Genomic DNA, 18,215 nt, shown 5'->3' with positions numbered 1-18,215 from the left:
CTAGAGTAGGTAAGTTCTCAGGTATTATGTCCTGTAGAATCCTTTTTTCACCTCCCTCCCTTTATTCCTCTGGCAAGCTAATAATTGCTTCTTTTGAAGTCATCCCATATGCCTCTGTTGTTGTTTTCAGTATCTCTTAATAACTTTTGAGATCTCTTACTTCTTTCTTAGTTTTCTCTAATTCATCCTCAATCTTGCTAATTCTATGTTCTCCCTCACTTATTCTACTCTCTCTCTCCTCTCTGTTGTTTTTTATAGCTCGGGTATTTTGTTACCTTGTTCTGATACTGCACTAACTTGTTCAGCTAGTTGTGCTCTTAGTTCTGCTAATTCAGGTTTCAGCTCTGTAATTACCTTGAGATAGTATTTTCTTTCATAATCTCATTTGCTATTTCCCTATTTATGATGATATTACTTTCAAACTCTACTCACTCCTGTGACTAATACCTCAATTAGTGTTTGGGTCTTGTCCTCAAAATCCTTTGGGGGTGGTTATCTGGGCTTTTGTCCGGGTTCATTTCTGCCATGTTTCTTCTTGGTTTAACCATTGTATATGGTGTGTTATACAGTCCCTCCCTCTGTATCATTCATTCTGCTGAACACATTTGCCTGGATTGACTTGTTTCTGACTAGGAAGAGGAGAAAGATGCAACTGCTGCTACTCTGTGTTGGTTATTGATGTCCATCAGGTGGTACTATTGTGTTCTCTACACTTCTCTTGTTTGTATGATCCATGGTAGGTGGGATGAGGGGTGGTGGTTGCTTTGTGCTGTCTTGAGGTCACAAAATCTTTGTTTATGTCCTCACCTTAAATTCAGAAGGATCAATACCCCATAAATCAAAGATTGAGAGATTTTAAGCCTCTTTCTCTTTTCTTCCAGCACTAGGAACAACCTTCATTGCTTGTTGTGCTTAAAACAAAATCGCCAAAATGGTGCAGCTCAGCTCCATGCCACCCAGAGCTCTGATTTAACTGCTGTTCTTTAATCTGGATCCCTTTGTGCCATATCCACGTGAAAGCAAGCACCCACCTGAGGCTGAGGCTGCATGTCTTTCAGCTATAGATTATCACTTCAGTTGGGTCTCTTGTTGTAATTATTTGTTGTTTTGGTAGGAGAGATGATTTGACCCCATTTATTCCCTGTCCATGACTTCTGGAAGTATAATTGGAATTCTGGAGCATCAAAGGTATCAGCTTCAATCCAAAGCATCATCAGAAACCAGAATTTAGTAGAATGCCATCCGCACTGTGTGGGAACATTGGGGTTTGAGCTCTGGCATCATCTCATGGCAACGAAGGATTATGGAGTAATACTGTGATATCTGTATCTCCCTCTAGTTCAGAAGCTTATTATGAATAGATGTAGTAGAACATTCAAACAGAAGAGAAGTGTAGGTCTAGATATGTGGGAAGGAGTACAGAGCTGCTAATCCCTCCAGAGGCCTACTATGTTCCCTGAAGCTCCCAGTATACCAACCTAGAACCTCAGATAACCTTTATTCAGATCCTTTGCTTTCAACAGTGACATTATGGGGTTTATGTCCTACATAGTGCGTAGCAGATGTCTTTTAAAAGTTTGGAGACTCTCTTCATAAAATCATAATATATATATATATATATATATATATATATATATATATATATATATATATATATATATCATCTGCTCTGAATTAGGGTTAGATCAGACCAATGATGACAGAACAGATTTTAGCAAGGTTTGGACATAAATAGGATAGGCAGGGATAAAGAACTTATGTTATTATAGAAGCTTAAATTCTCTCTTCAACAACCAGGCAGTGATATTTTCTTCTCTGAGGAAATATATAGACTAAATGGCTGTGTGCTAGTGAGGTGCATCTTGCTAGCATAAATCCTAAAGAATGGTCTTCAAGGCCTGGGTTTTGGTTAAAGTTATAAAATTAGAGCAGTTGACAGAGTCATACAATGCAGCATGATCAATCTTTAGTGTGCATTCTGTTTGTAAAACCAGGAAATGACCCCCACAGTATAAAGTTTCATGAAAAGCCTTTTGTTCTTTCATAAATGACATATATATATATATGAAAGAACCTGGGATCTCTGTGGCCACAGAAACGCAAGCCATTTGGGCAAGCAATACAGTTTTGCCTCTGCCCTGGGTTCAGTATTTTGATATTTGATATTTTTAGGAGGCATTCAGACACACAAAGATTTATTCTATTAAACAAATTAGAAAGTATAATTAGAAAATAGTATATGGTGATGCTAATGACAAGTGAAGAAATGTTCACACTATCAGAAAATATGTGCATATTTTTTTATTTATTTCATTGTCAAGGTTTTATCACTCCAAATTCACTTTTTTTTCAGATAGAAAGAAAGAGGTGAAGAGGAGATAGCTACCACAATGCTGAAATTTCTTCCAGTGTGGTGGGACCAGATTTGAAGTTGGGTTGTATGTATGACAAAGCAGGCACACTATTCAAGTTAATTACTGTACAGGCCTTGCACCACTTTCAAAGCTAAAATATCAGTTAAAATAGAAGTTTATGGGGCTGATTCTAAAACATAAGGTACTTTATTTTAGAAGACATGCATTGAAAATTTTTGAGCTTTTTCTAGCTCATTTTCTGCACATAATAACCTTTTTTTAAAATTTATTTATAAAAAGGAAACACCGAAAAAAACACAGAGTCAGGGGGTAAAACTCCACACAATTCCCACCACAAGAACTCCATATTACATTCCCTCCCCTGATAGCTTTCGATTCTTTAACCCTCTGGGAGTATGGATCCAGGGTAATTATGGGGTACAGAAGGTGGAAGGTCTGGCTTCTGTAATAGCTTCCCTGCTGAGCATGGGCATTGGCAAGTCAATACATACTCCCAGCCTGTCTCTTTTTCCCTACTGGGGCATGGCTCTGGGGAAGCTGGGCTCCAGGACATATTGGTGGGGTCATCTGCACAGGGAGCTCTGGTTGGCATCATGGTAGCATCTGGAACCTGGTGGCTGAAAAAAAAGAGTTAACATATAAAGCCAAACACATTCCTGAATAATCATTAATCTGAAGGCTGGAATATTGCAGCTGAAGATGTGGGGTCTTTGTTTTGAAGATAGCTAGTAGGACTATTTTAGTTGCATTCCCTGGGGCTCATGATTATACTATTTTTTTTTTCCTGAGCCTGACATCTGATATTCAGGTGGATCTAAGTTATTGTCTGGGGAGATGATGCGATAGCTGGAAAAAGGGCTAGAAAGCTGGATCAGGGAAAAGAATGGCTCCAAAATCTGGGAAATGTCTATAAATATTGTTGACTATAGACCCCATCAATTTGATCTGAGGCCCAAATTCAGCCTAGGAGCCTAAATACCTGGAAGCAAAAGTGCACAATAGTCTGCAGTGAGTCACTAAATGAAGCAAGTATGTAGAAAGACCTAAAAAGACACTCTAAGTTCCTAATGAAATAGTTTTTGCTTACACCTAGATACCCACCTCACCTCCTTCCTATTGTATTTCCCTCAGTCACCCCAATGCTAACCTTATCAAAGTAAGGACTGCAAAAGCTGAATAAGAAAAAGAGACTGGCATAATTTAATGATGAGTCTTTAATCATTATAAAGCCACTCCATCATCTGGTGCCCTAGTCAGGGAATCCTGATATTCTGACACAGACATGATGAGCCTAGACCTTGAATAGATCCCTCTCTCCATTGTCACTGGTCATCTCCATCAAGAACAACACAATAGACTCCTTTGTTCCCTCCCATAGGACCTTGCTCTCAGTGTAAATCAACAACATTAGAGAATGTTCCATCCTCCAAAGGGAGGCTGGATAACATACTCTATCTACCACCTGAGGAAGATGGGTCCTGAAATTGGGGCAGCTTGGAAAGTCCCTACTCATGATCACAGAATGTGAGCACAGACCTACAGGAATGCAGAGGGTACATAGGCTCCTAAGCTGAATAAACTTTTTTCTACCAGCTTCCCATTTGAACTTAATGAAATAATAATTGGAACATACAAGTACTTTTTAAATTTAGTTGATTTTAATTCTTTTCTGTGATTATTTTGCTATCGGTAATCACATCTTTGAAACCACTTAGGCTATATTTTCCACCTTGGAATTGTGATCAGTCATAATTGTCTTCATTTCGAAATCAATTTCACCATCATAGGACATCAACTTACATCTGATTAATTAAATTAATGCTCATCAGTTTTATGAAAACAGAGAACAAACTTACCAACCTCCCAGAGGACTGCCATCATTTGGGAAATTAATCAAGGATTTGAAGGGCTAGGTTCTCAATTCAGTGATGAAAGTGGAATGAAAAATGACTTTATTTTCAGACATTGTTCTAAAATTATTAAATTTATTTGAAATGCTGTTATAAATTCATTCTAGAGATGCGTAGGAGAAAATATTCCAGCATTAGAGTCAAAAACATATATTTGGATAACTATTCTACCAATTTTGATAGCTGGTATGAATGCTGTGAAGACTAGATGAGAATAAAAAGTTAAAGACTAAAAGTTTTGAAGCTGGGATATAAATCCTTAGTAGCTGTGTATCTTTTGGAGAGTAATTTGACTCCTCTGAGCTTCAGTTTCTTTATAAAGTGAAAACAACATCCTGCAATTCTAGGATTTGTGTGATCATGAACTTGACTCATTCTCATGAAAATACAACCATGTGCTATTATCAGATTTTCTATCAGGGATGGTCCCAGTTATGTGGTCCCAATAGGATGTGCCATAAACCCTATCTGTGTATAAAGTAAACTATACTGTCTAGGCTTGTATAAATGAATTTTTACGACATTCACACAATGATGGAATATCCAGCAACACCTTCAGAAGCATATCCATTGTTAAGTGTTGCATGAATATGTTATTTAAACTCATGGAAAAAGTACCCTAGATGCAAAGCTAACATAAAGGGAGTAAAAGAACCATGCCTTGTGACTGACACCAGCTCTATTTTTGACTCCAGACCTCCAATTATGTCAGACATTATGTTAGAATGGTTCTCTACATAAGAGTACAGTTCATTTCTTTCTATGTTCTAAATATTACGTCACATTCAGTATCCACCAAAGCACTGGCCTGGGATTTAGAAAAGTATTTTGTCATATTTTTATGTCAAAAGTTCATATCCATAGCTGCAGTCTTCACTAGGATTCACACATCTGAATGGTTAAATTTGCTTAAGAGATATTTAGCTATTCTTTACTATTTTACAATATAAACCATCACATTGATAATCTCTGAATGTTTCACGGACTTAGCAACTATGCAATAAGTGCATTAAGCTGAAAATAAAAGTATCAATACTAGTCCAATCTACTGAGAAAAATGCCTTAATGAATTCTTACTATAAATTTTATATTGCTTATTTATTTTGTGGAGCCTGGCTAAAATCAGACTCAGGAAGATACTGATAAAAATACTATATATATATATATATGATTTTTCCACATATAATAGCCTGTTGTTATATTCCTCAGCTTTCAATTTCATTTACATTATTTGATGGTTTCATATGATATATTAGTGCTTGGTTTAATTATGCCCAGTGGTATCCATATCCTATTTTGCTAAGGTTATATACCAAAGACATATTATATTGAATTGTGATTGATAATCACTTGACTTTAATATAGGGCTAATATCCTGGATTATATATGTGAACTCAGTAAAATTGTAAAGGTCTTAAGTGGAAGAATGAATAAGAAGGTCAAAGTAATGTGTTATGAGAATTATGTAACCTTTTTTTTTCTTTTTCTTTTTCTTTTCTTTTCTTTCTTTTTTTTTTTTACTTTGAAGATGAAAGTAGATCATGCTATAAGGATATGAACATACTTTAGAGCAGTAAAAAATTTACTCGATGTTAATTCTTGGACACCGAAACAGTGACCTGTAATAATATCATGTAATATTTAAAAAATGTCAAATAAACTGATTTATTATTTATAGTGACTTTTAAAAAATATTTGAACAACTTGTTTACTCATTTTTTAAAGAAGATCATGAATGAAAGATGCAAAAACTATGTGAAAATATGCCATAATTATCAGAAAGTATTAATTTTGAAATAGTATAACCCAAGAAAGGGGAACAGCACTGCTTCACCAATTATGAAGGTCCCCCCCACACACAGGTGGGGGCCTAGGGCTTGAACCCAGGACCTTGTACTTAACCAGGTGTACCACTGCCTGGTCTTCTTGACTGATACTTTTATACTAGTTGCATTCAAGTTTTTATCTTGATGGTGAGTTTTATACTAAGTTAATGGAAATCGATCAAGAATTTTACCCAAACTATCTGATTAGATTGTACAGGCAGATAATTCTGCTTACATAGAAATGAAATAGCTAAAATAAGTATCAACCATATAAATCCCATGGATAATTAGACATATACAACTACAGAGGGGGTGCAGTGGAGATATTGTGGGCTAAATATTAGAACCAGGCTATATTCTTTCCTCCCATTCTTTCAATAAAACTATGAGACTTGAGCAACAAATTCAAAGACTATTTCAGACCTCAATCTCTCCCTCTAGAAATTAAGAATCATATTTCTAATACAAGTGGCATATTTGTACTCTGTTGTTCAGGAGTTATAGTGTTGACAATTATTTTTTTCATTTTCTAAACAAAAACTATAAATTATAGTTGAGACAAAAATGAAAAAAAGAATATATCCGTGTGAGCTGTAGCTAAAAAATGCTATAATTATGATGGCCACTTATAGACTTCTTTCTGGCCAGTGGTCAGGATCTAGAGGAACTATTGGAGTTGCTGTCTTATCATCACATATGTTCTTAACATATTGTAAACCTCAGGTTTAACGTGTTATCGGAATTTAATAGAGTGTTAGGATAAGTTCAAGTAGGTACAGTGTCATTCATATGTTGGGGAAATGTTTGCGTATGCAATTTCCTACAGAGATATTGTTTCCACTGACTATTTATCAAAGCAATTGTCAATGAGTTAATTAGTGTGTAGTCAAAGGGATTAAAACCATTGCTTCAGTACTAAGCACATTTATCTGTCTCCTGCCTGCAATATTTGGCTGTCCACCATTCCATTTTGAAAATGTGGGAACTTTGGTCTTGCGGTGGTGGGTGGGGGAGAATTCACTGGTGTAACCTTTAAACTGGTCGTAATTGTGAAATACTTCCTTAAATTGCAAGTTCACTGTGTAGAAAACACTAGCTCATATATCCTAAAGCACTTCGAAAATTATTAAATACCTGTGGATATGTCATAGAAAATTATCGTTAATGCTAACAATTATTACTCTAGCAATAAAATCCAGATAAATGAATCCATAGTTCATAAATGGAGTTAAGAATGGGGACCAGTGACAGCAATAATATATCACAAGGAAAGTAGGGTCAAATAGTCATCTTTGAATATGACATGCATTACTTACTGATGTTTCTTTCCTATTGCATCATATTCAAGTAAATTCATTTGTAGGCAAAACACACTTGAGAATAAGAAAGCTAATTATTGAAAATCTGTATGTTAGGAACTATACATATTGCTGTTACAGAGAAGCCAAAATGATTTTTAATAATAAAATATAAATGACTGGACTTTATTTAACTTTAATTTATTTCATGATTTTAAATCACAGTATATGAATGTTATTCTATAGTTACCTGCAGAATTTCTCCAGCACTTGTGAAACTGTTACCTTGCAGGTGCAGACTGTAGACTTGAACTTTTGTCCTTAGGCATGCATGATAATGTTTGCTCACTACTGGGTATACAACCACTTAGCCCTGGAAAATAAAGTCTTTATACTATCTCTCAACTTAAACTCTGAGATAATGAACATAGAATTAGAACATTGAAACAAAGATAAAATCAGTATAAATGCCATGAGAAATTAGAACATTTGAATTTAAGACTTTCTGCAGTAAAGGAATTGATAAAGAGGATGACATTATAGGCTGACAGGTTCAGAGAAAGCTTTATGAAGGGAAAGGGTCTCCACATTGACTAAATAATGGGAAAAATTAAAAAGGCACAGAATGAGGAAGATGAATTGCAGGAAACATTAACAATACAAATGAACAGAGTTGAAATTCATAACACATATTTTATCTAGAGAATAATGATGTGGTGAGGAGTTTGATGGAATGAGGTAGGGTGAAGAGAAAATTATTCAGGATGTGGAGAGTAGCTTGACATGAGTTAAAATGAATAGGATGGAGTTTAATTCCATAGGTTTCATCAAAACATTCAAAGGAATTTGGAAAATATGTTATAGACAAGAAAGGGATTTCAAATTATTTTTTTATTATTTTTAATTTTTATTGCTGCCAGGGTTATCACTGGGGCTCAGTGCTGGCACTATGAATCCACAGCTCCTGGCAGCCAATCCCACCCCCTTTATTTCTTTCTATTTTATACTGGGGGTGGAGAGGGAGAAAGAGAGATACCTGCAGACTTGTTTCATTGCTCATGAAGCATCCCCCCTGCAGTTGAAGAGCACAGGCTCTAACCTGGGTCCTTGCACATGCTGATTTATGTGTTCAACCAGGTGCAGTATCACCTGACCCCATTAAGCTAACAATAAAATATTCAAGGAAAATACTATCTAAAGATGATTGACTTGACATATAGTATGAACTAGCGAAGAAGCAACTGGAAAGAGATAAGAACATTACTGTGAAATGGGAGAATGAGGAGTTAACCTGATAGTTTCTGGGGACATACAAGAAGAAAAAGATGCAATTTGTAAAACAACTTGAAGACATGTGAGAAGCTGAAACACTGGTGCATCATGCTTTATAAAAAAAAGCCTTTATAAAAATGATTTTTATCTTGAATTATTTCTTATTGTTCCTTTACTTATTGCTTCAATTGGACGCAGCATACTAAAGGGAAAATTATGTCTCTTGTAAATCACAAGTGACGTATAATATAGCTGGACTGGATAGTGATAGTCACTGAAAGTTTTAAAATATATATTTCTATTTATTGGTTAAGATAGAGATAATTTGAGATGGAAGAGAGAGACAGACAGTAGGATGGAGGGAGGGAGGCAGGGAGAGAGAGAGAGAGAGAGAGAGAGAGAGAGAGAGAGAGAGAGAGAGAATCCTGCAGGTCTGCTTCACATTCAGTGAAGATTCCCTCTCTGCTGGTGGGGACCCGTAACTTGAACCAGGTCCTTGCACATGGCAATGTGTGCTCTGAACCAATTGCACCACCACCTACCTTTAAATAATTTTTAAAATAACTGGCTTCAGAATTCGTTGCTGACACGAAAGAAACTTTTTCTGTATCTATGTGGCTACTAAAATGAGTAAGAGATTATAGCATGACTGGTAAGATTATGGTTAGAGTTGGTTAGGTTCACACAGTCATTGTTGATAGTAAATAAATCCATCAAAAACTCATCAAGAAAAGAGCTTTATATAACACTAACTTCATCTTCCAGATAAAGTACTTGAAATGGGAAAATGTCAGCAAATTATTTTTTCTAATTTACTCCCAAATTATTGACAGTCTAAAACCAATATTTTCCTCATGGAACAAAACATTGCTTCATACTAAATTGATTTTGACATGATATTTACAGGTATAAATGCAGTTACCTGCAGACTTTATTTCCTAAATGTTTCAGTTACCTTTAATTATACAATACTTTATATTATTTGAAACACTAGCAATATACTTTAAACAAAACTTTAACATTTAGATTCAAATTCTGTTATGACAGTTATTCAATTTGTTGTCACTTTTTTTGCAACAGGATAATATTTACAACATCAACAAAATAAAAATCATTGGGCAGGGTGTTAATGTGCCCAGTAGAGTTCATATGTTATCAAACCTTAGGACACAGGTTCAATCCCCTGGCCCCCACCTATAAGGGGAAACTTCATGAGTGGTGGTGCAATGCTTGAGTGTATTTTCTGTATATTTCTCTCCTATTTTTTCCCTTTCCCCACTCTTTCTTACTCACCTTCTATCAAAGAACAAAAGGAAACAAAATGGTCATAGAGAGGGGTGGAGTCCTGCTGCAGACAGAGTCCCAGTAATAACCCTTATGGCCTAAACTAAAGACTTTATTTTCATACCCCCTTAGTTCTTTGCATACAAATTGGTGGGCAAAAGATGCTCAGCCAATTAATTAAAACAGACAGAAACATCAACTGTTGGAAAGGTCATTTGGGAAAGGAATTCTTCTACACTGCTGGTGTAAATATAAATTGAACCAACCCCTGTGGCAAACTGTATGGAGACTATTCAGAATTCTAGATATGGACCAGTTATATGACACAGCAATTCCTCTCCTAGGGATATGTCCAAAGAAAATAAAGATATGTGTCCAAAGATACTTGTGTAAATCCATGTTCATAGTCACACAGTTTGTGACTATAATAACCCAACCTGGAAGCAACTTAGGTGTCCAAAAAGAGTTAAGTGGCTAAGAACTTATATAGATATGAATACTACTAAGCTGATAAAAGTTGGGAAATCATCTCATTTACCTTATCTTAGATGGAACTTGAAGGTATTATGTTAAGTGATATAAACTAAGAGACAGGCTAATAATGAGTGACCCCCCATTCATAGGAATAACTTAAGTAACACGAATAGAAAAAAGTATACACAAAGTATTGCTTTGACTCTGACTCAACTCAGTGTGGTATATTATACCAAAGCCAAGGACTCTGGAGAAGGAGGGAGATAGAAGGGGTCAAGGAGTTTAGAGGGTTCTGCTATATGGTGACGGAACAGGATATAAGTTTGCAGACAGCTGTAAAGGGAAAATGAGAAATTGTACCAATCTGTCAACAGGTGTACTGTAAGCCATTCATTTCCCAATTAACTGCTAAAGAATAAAAGGAAAAAAGAAAGAATCCTCCTCCTAGTGGGGAGGAGAATGAGTGTGTGTGTGTGTCTGTGTGTGTGTGTGTGTTTTCTCTTAACCTAAAAGAAAAGAAAATATACTCAATCACTGTTTTTATTAAATAATTCCTATGAAGTTACATGCTTTATTAAGTATTGAGAGATTTAAATGGCAAGTGAGAGGTAACTCAAAGATGTAGGTGATGTATCCACAGGAAATACCCTTTAACATTATACTTTATGAATACTATTTGGCATCGCAAAGTAAATATGGGCATTTAGTATTTCTCTAATTATACTTTTAAAATATGAATTGTATGGAGTTGTACCCCCCTTATCCTGTGGTTTTTTCAATGCTTCCTTTTATAAAAATTAATAAATAAATAAATATGTTTCTTTATCATCCCAAATATATAAAATCTCTAAGACTATCTTATCTATTTGATCTTGTTGTAAAGTGTGGCTGTTCAAACAGAATATTTGCTGTGAATCAGTGGTCTCTAAATGTGCTGGTAAATGGATATTATATGAATAGCATAATAACTCATGTAAGAATACTGTCTAATAATTTTTTATACACCATAAAGTCTACAAACATTAAATGCCATGCACAATAGCATTTTGTCATGTGATTTATCTCAATTTTTTATTTCCTTTTATATATATATATATATATATATATTTTTTTTTTATCTTCTAGCTTTACTCACAGACAAGCCTCCCATGCCATTGTTCCCCATGGAGAACCAGCCAAGTGTTATAGATGTCCAGCTGGGTAAGTTCCCTTTGGGGAATACTATATCCTAAAGTTGCTCTCTGTTAACAGATGGAGAGTATTGCATGAACCAGGAAAGGTTTACTGCCATTGTTATTACATGCAAATCAATTTATGTCTGCTCAATTATAACCCTGGAGTTCAATTCAGTGCAATAGCAGTTTAAGGAAATGAGCTTGTATTGCATCAAGGGATAGTAATACTAATTGGTTACACTGGGTATTATATGTGTTCTAAAGAACAGAGCTATTTAACTCCATGACTGATAGATTCCTTGGTGTTGTGTGTTGTTGATTCTTAAAAAAAATCAACTGGGGGTCAGGCAGTGGTGCACTGGGTTAAGCGTACATACTAAGAAGTGTAAGGACCCACACGTGGACCCTGGTTCGAGCCCTTGGCTCCCCACCTGCAGGGGGTTTGCTTCACTAGCTGGTGAAACAGGTGTCTATCTCTTTTTCCCCCTCTCTGTCCTATCCAATAAAACAGAAAAAAAAAATGTCCACCAGGCCCAGTGGATTCATAGTGCAGGCACCGAGCCCCAGCAATAGCACTGGAGGCAAAAAAAAAAAAAAAAAAAAAGGTCATTTTTTTTCTTTTTATTGAAAGAACATTAATTCTTGAAGTATAAACACTTTTGAAAATAACAGATCCTTTAGAACATCCTTTGAATTTATTTGGTAATTTTGGTTAATTTAAATAGTGTGTTGTTTTTCTTTTATTTTTCTCTTTATTTATTTGATAGAGACAGCCAGGAATTGAGGGGGAGGTGGGAGGCAGAAAGGGAAAGGGGCAGAGAGATACCTACAGCACCGATTCACCACTCACAAAGCTTTCCTCCTGCAGTTGGGGACTGGGGGCTGGAACCCGAGTCCTTGTGCATTCTAAGATATGCACTTAACCAGGTGTGCCACCACCTGGGCTCTGTTTTTCCATGTTTACTGAAAGACACTTGAGTGCTATGTTCTCTTCCCTTTCCCTTGCTCCCTCTCCTTCTTTGTCTCCATGGTAAAAATAATTTGGCAATATTATCGCTAATGGCATAAACTAGGATTATTCAAAATGTGTTTATAAGAACTATCAAGATAGCTCACCTGTGAACATGTCTACCTTGCAATGTGTATGTCCTAAGTTTGAGCCAGATCCTCATTACATTGAAGGAATATTTGGTACTATTTTTTTTTCCTTCTCTCCTTCTTCTTCTTTCTGACTCTTTGTCTCGTCCTATCTTAAACGAAAAGCAAAAAACAAAACAAACAAACAAACAAAAAAACTTGACCCAGAGTGGTAAAGTCCCAGTGACAACAAAACACTGTGTATTTAGTTTGAGATCCTGGATATTTATGAATTATGTGGTATTGGACAAAGTAACTGTTTTATGGGTGTTACTGTCTCCTTCCAGGCAGAAGTAAGGACATAATGTGTTGACTTTGCTTTTGGGATGCTTATTACTAATTCTATAGTTCAGGAAACAGAAATTTGGAACTCAAAGGTCTGCTATGATCTCTTTGACCTTTATAAAATATAAGTCATGGCTTTTAAAATATCTGAGTTTCAATCTATTTTAGGCTTCATTCTATTTTGAAAACTCAGTATTACATTCTAAACAAGAGAACTATGTCGACATGCTGGGAATGTATTAGGTTTACCTTGAACATATTGTTTGCTGATATATATCATCAGGGCCAGGGAACTAGCTCATTGATTGAATTCACTACTCTGCCATATGAGTGAGCCAGGTTTGAGTCCTGTCCCCACTGTATTGAAGGAAGCTTCAGTGTTGTCGCTTTGAATCACTCTCTGCCTCTGTCCATACCTTTAAAAAAAAGTGGTCATTTTTTTTCCAGAGCATTTCTCATCTCTGGCTTAGAGTGGTATGAGCAATTAAACTAAAAAAAAAAGTTATTCAAATAAATATGAGGTCATAGTGATGGGTTCCAATAGCTCACTCACTCTGGAATTTTTCAATTTTTGATCTTTAGAATATAACTTAAATGATTAGAAAAGCATTGTTGTCTTTAAATTGGTTGAGGAGATTTCGCTGCTAAAAGTGTGCTCATTTTTCTAATTATATAGCACATTACAATTTTAAATGCAGTCTAATTTTAAATACATGAGTATGAAAGGTAAGTATTTTAAAATAAAAGATGAAGAAATAATAAACATGTTGTCAAAAGTAGGTTGTTGAAATTGTGAGTATTTTGTAGATAATGCTCAAGTACTACACTATGGTTATATTCTACCACTTCCACTTATTTTATACTCCTTACATTTTCTTAAAACCAAAACTAGATATACACACTCCTATATCTTGTCATCCTTACTGGGGTGATGATGACTCAAGAATATTTTGCAGCTTGTCACTAGTTACCTGCAACCATACGTTTATCTCGAATCATTACTTTATATGGATATTTAAGTGAATATATATATTTTTTATAAAAGCTTGCACTTGTGGAGTAGAAAGCAAAACTCTCATAATGATTTCAAATAAAACACCAGTAAATCTCCTGTTTATGGCCCTTGGGCAGATACTTCTTTCTTTTCCTATATAGCTAGACACACTTCAACAGAAAATTCTGAAGAATGCTATTTTAAAGGAAGAATCTGGATCACTATAGGTAGTACATTTTATTCAAGTTGAGTGCAACACCTATGACACATCATTCAAGCAACTTTAAGATGCTTGCTTTGTATTTTTATGCATTCTAACATAGGTATACATGTGAAAATATCCTATTCTATAAAATTATTGTTTTTCTTACATTTTACATTATAGACATGGTTGAACTTCTTAGTATAAAATTTGCAACACAGTGTGGTAACAACTTTATTGTTACACATTGTAATCCTAGTAAAGCTATTTTAATTAATTAATTTTTAAAGTTATTTTTATTTATTGTATAGAGACAGCCAGAAATTGATAGGAAGGGGGATACTGAGAGGGAAAGTGATAGAGAGACATTTGTAGCACTGCTTCACTATTGTGAAGCTTTCCTCTGCAGGTGGGGCCCTGAGGCTTGAATCCGGGTCCTTGTGCATTGTAACTGTATGTTCAACCAGGTGCACCACCACCCAGCCCCTAAAAGCTACTTTTTTCCAAGATGCAAAAGTAACTATACAGTTAAGATACAGAAAGACAGTATCAGTTGAACAGATCTTCTTTCATGGAGTTCATGGTTTGTTAATTTTAAGTGATCTTAACTTTTCCACCATTTATTCCACTTACTTAGCCTCATGTATTAACAAATTAAACTATTTTGTAACTTAATCTTATGCCTCAATTAAGGTGTTGTTAATAACACTAAAACTCAACTCATCTCTCTTCTCTCCTCCCCTCTCCTCCCCTCCCCTCCCCTCCCCTCCCCTCCTCTCCTCTCCTCTTTCTCTTCTCTTCTTTTTTTCTCTTCTCCTGTGCCAGCAACAATGAAATTATGCAGCAAGAAAAATTAATCCAATGAGATAGTAAAAAAAAAATGGAAATGGGAATCTAAAGATAATCTGCCTAGTTTGGCAAGTGCCTTGTCATGTGCAAGACCGCAAGACCTAGGTTTGAAACCTGGCACCACACGGATGGTGTAGCACAACAGTGGGGAAGCTCAAGCAATATAGTATTTCTCCTTAACTAAAATAAAAATAATGGAAATTTTGGCTCGAGAGCAGTGAATCCATATATGCACAAAGCTATATCATTGCAAAAATGGAAGTAATTTTCTTTTGCTTTTCACGTTTATTAAACATATTAATTTTTATACACAGTCAAACCAGTATTAACACTAGGGCTGCCAAAAATACAATAATCTAATAAAAGTAACTAAGCCTATTTCTGGAATCTTAAATCTAAAAATATGAAACACAAGGTCGAAAAAATAACTCACTTGGGTAGTGCACTTGCTTTGTCATCTATATGTCCCAGGTTTAAGCTCACCTGTCAACATAATGAAGTTCTGTATTGGTACTATGTTTCTGTTCCATATACTCTCCATCTCTCTCTCTCTCTCCTCCCTCTCTCTCTCTCTCTCTCTCTCTTTCTCAAAATTAGGCAGGAGTGGTGAAAAACCATAATACCATAACGGTAGATTATTGTTGTCCTTTTGATGTTTTGTCAGCAAAATATCTCATCCCCCCCCCCCGAATCTGGAATGGTTTTAGGGACATGTTTGACTGACAGAGTGTATGAATAACTCATATTGTATGAGTCTGTGATTTTTGAGGCTATGATGAAAACAACTTTTCATCTCTCTTGATATTCTCTGAAACTAATGCTGTGATAAACTCAACTCATATGTAGATATCTTAGAAAATTAAATAGCAACTGAATAAAAAGATGAATGATCATCAAAGTACCAGACATACGATTGAAGAAGTCATCTTAGAATTATTTCTTCCATGAATTGTTATGTGGACATTTTAGAAATGTTAGGCATGTACAAACTATTATATTTTACTGTTGGCTGTAAACCATTAATCCTCCAATGAAGAAATTAAATAAAGCATATCCTCCAGTCCCAGGTGCCATACACTTCAGAGCTGACAGTGAGCTGAACTCTTCTTAAATGTCTGACTTAAATATTAATGAGAAATTGTTGTTGTGAGGCACTAAGTAACTGCAGTTTATGAAAATAAGTTAACCAGAATGTTAATTATTTTTCTCTAGGGTATCATGAACTCTATTTCCTTGAGAAAGGAAGAGTATCGTGTAAACATTTTATGCAAAATGAGATTTTTTGTTGTTGTTGGTAATACTTGAGTAGTAACTTTATGTGTCAGAAAAATGTTCTGAAATAATTGTTGTGATTGAGGGTTATACTCAATGCATATTTGTAAAATAAACCAGTAAATGAAAGTTTTTTCAGTAGAAATTAATATTGAGCTGGAATTAGTACAGCTATTTCGTTGTCTCTAGAGTAATGCAGCAGGTAAAGCACACATGGCTGAGGTAAGTATTCTGGTTCTAGCTCTTGGCTCCCTACCTGCAGGAGGGTCACTTCACAAGTGGTGAAGCTGGTCTGCAGATGTCTATCTTTTTCTCCCCCTCTCTTTCTTCCCCTCCTCTCTATTTTGTTGTCTCTTGATTTTCTCTTTCCTTTAGTGTGATCCATAAGTCATTCACAAGGCTCTAGAAACTTACATACTCTTTGCTGTCATACTGATAGTTTTGCTATTACTGAATTGAGTTCATGTTGTAATATTGAAAGAAGATTAATCTTAATCAAATAATCATATATTTTCATATGATAAACACATTTTAACAACATAATTGAAAAGGATTGCTCTTACAAAGCAAGCCTATTCATCTAAAGCTGCGTCTGAAGAGGCATTAAAGGTGAAAGTAATGCCCAATATGCATGCACACACAAACAATATGATCCTGTCATCATCCATTAATTATCTTTTCCTGTGGGGTCAGGCAGTAGTGCAGCAGGTTAAGCACACATGGCTGGGGAAAGGATTCTGGTTCTAGCTCCTGGCTCCCCACCTGCAGGGGGGGGTCACTTCACAAGTGGTGAAGCTGGTCTGCAGGTGTCTATCTCTCTCTGCCCCTCTCTTTCTTCCCCTCCTCTCTCCATTTCTATCTGTACTATCCAACAACAACAACATCAGTGATAACAGCAATAATAGCCACAACAATGATGAAAGAAAAAACAACAAGGGCAACAAAAGGAGAAAAAATAGCCTCCAGAAGCACTGGACTCATGGTGCAGGCACTGAGCTCCAGCAATAAGCCTGGAGGCAAAAAATTTTATATATATATATATATATTAAGCCTGGAGGCAAAAATTATATATATATATATATATATACATATACATATACATATACATATATTCCTAAAGGTAAACTTCATTTTAAAATTTAATAAATAAAATGTTACTCTACCAGGGATAACAGTGCTGGTAGTTTAATAGAAATAGGTAGGTTAATAGAAAATGGTAGTTTGTAATAATTGCAAAATAATAATTTGCATTGCATTTTAATATCAAAAACATTTTAACATTGTATGCCCCTCTTAAAATGTTTAAATTCTGGGTAGACCATTCCCTGTGTACTTCATTTTGAAAGAATTCAATACTAGTTTTTTAATTTTTATTTATTAAAAGGAAACATTGACAAAATCATAGGATAAGAGGGGTACAACTTCACAAAATTCCCACCACCAGACCTCCATAGTCCATCCCTTCCCCTGATAGCTTTCCAATTCTTTAACCCTCTGGGAGTATGGACCCAAGATCATTGTGGGATGCAGAAGGCTGAAGGTCTGGCTTCTGTAATTGCTTCTGCGCTGAACATGGGCATTGACAGGTCGATCCATACTCCCAGCCTGTCTCTCTTTTTCCCTATTGGGGAAGGGCTCTGGGGAAGCAGAGCTCTAAGGCACATTGGTGGGATTGTCTGTCCAGGGAAGTCTGGTTGCATCCTGCTAGCATCTGGAACCTGGTGGCCGAGAAGAGAGTTAACATACAAAGCCATACAAATTGTTGAACAATCATGAATCTAAAGGCTGAAATAGTGCAGATGAAGTGTTGGGGAGGTCCTCCATTTTGTAGATAGGTAGTAGGTATATGTTAGTTATATTTC

At 35.7% G+C, this 18,215-nt stretch overlaps 1 protein-coding gene across 1 annotated transcript in view; it reads left to right on the top strand.

Moving 5' to 3' along the window:
• IL1RAPL2 (interleukin 1 receptor accessory protein like 2) overlaps positions 1 to 18,215 on the top strand; it is a 781,557-nt gene that overhangs the window by 329,163 nt on the left and 434,179 nt on the right. The window contains exon 4 of the mRNA XM_060182659.1: positions 11,565 to 11,639. Within this exon, the coding sequence (XP_060038642.1) occupies positions 11,565 to 11,639 (75 nt within the window). The remainder of the gene's footprint in view (positions 1 to 11,564; positions 11,640 to 18,215) is intronic.

The sequence above is a fragment of the Erinaceus europaeus genome, chromosome X (assembly GCF_950295315.1).
Source record: "Erinaceus europaeus chromosome X, mEriEur2.1, whole genome shotgun sequence".
NCBI lineage: Eukaryota > Metazoa > Chordata > Mammalia > Eulipotyphla > Erinaceidae > Erinaceus > Erinaceus europaeus.
This window is presented reverse-complemented; position numbering and strand designations above follow the sequence as displayed.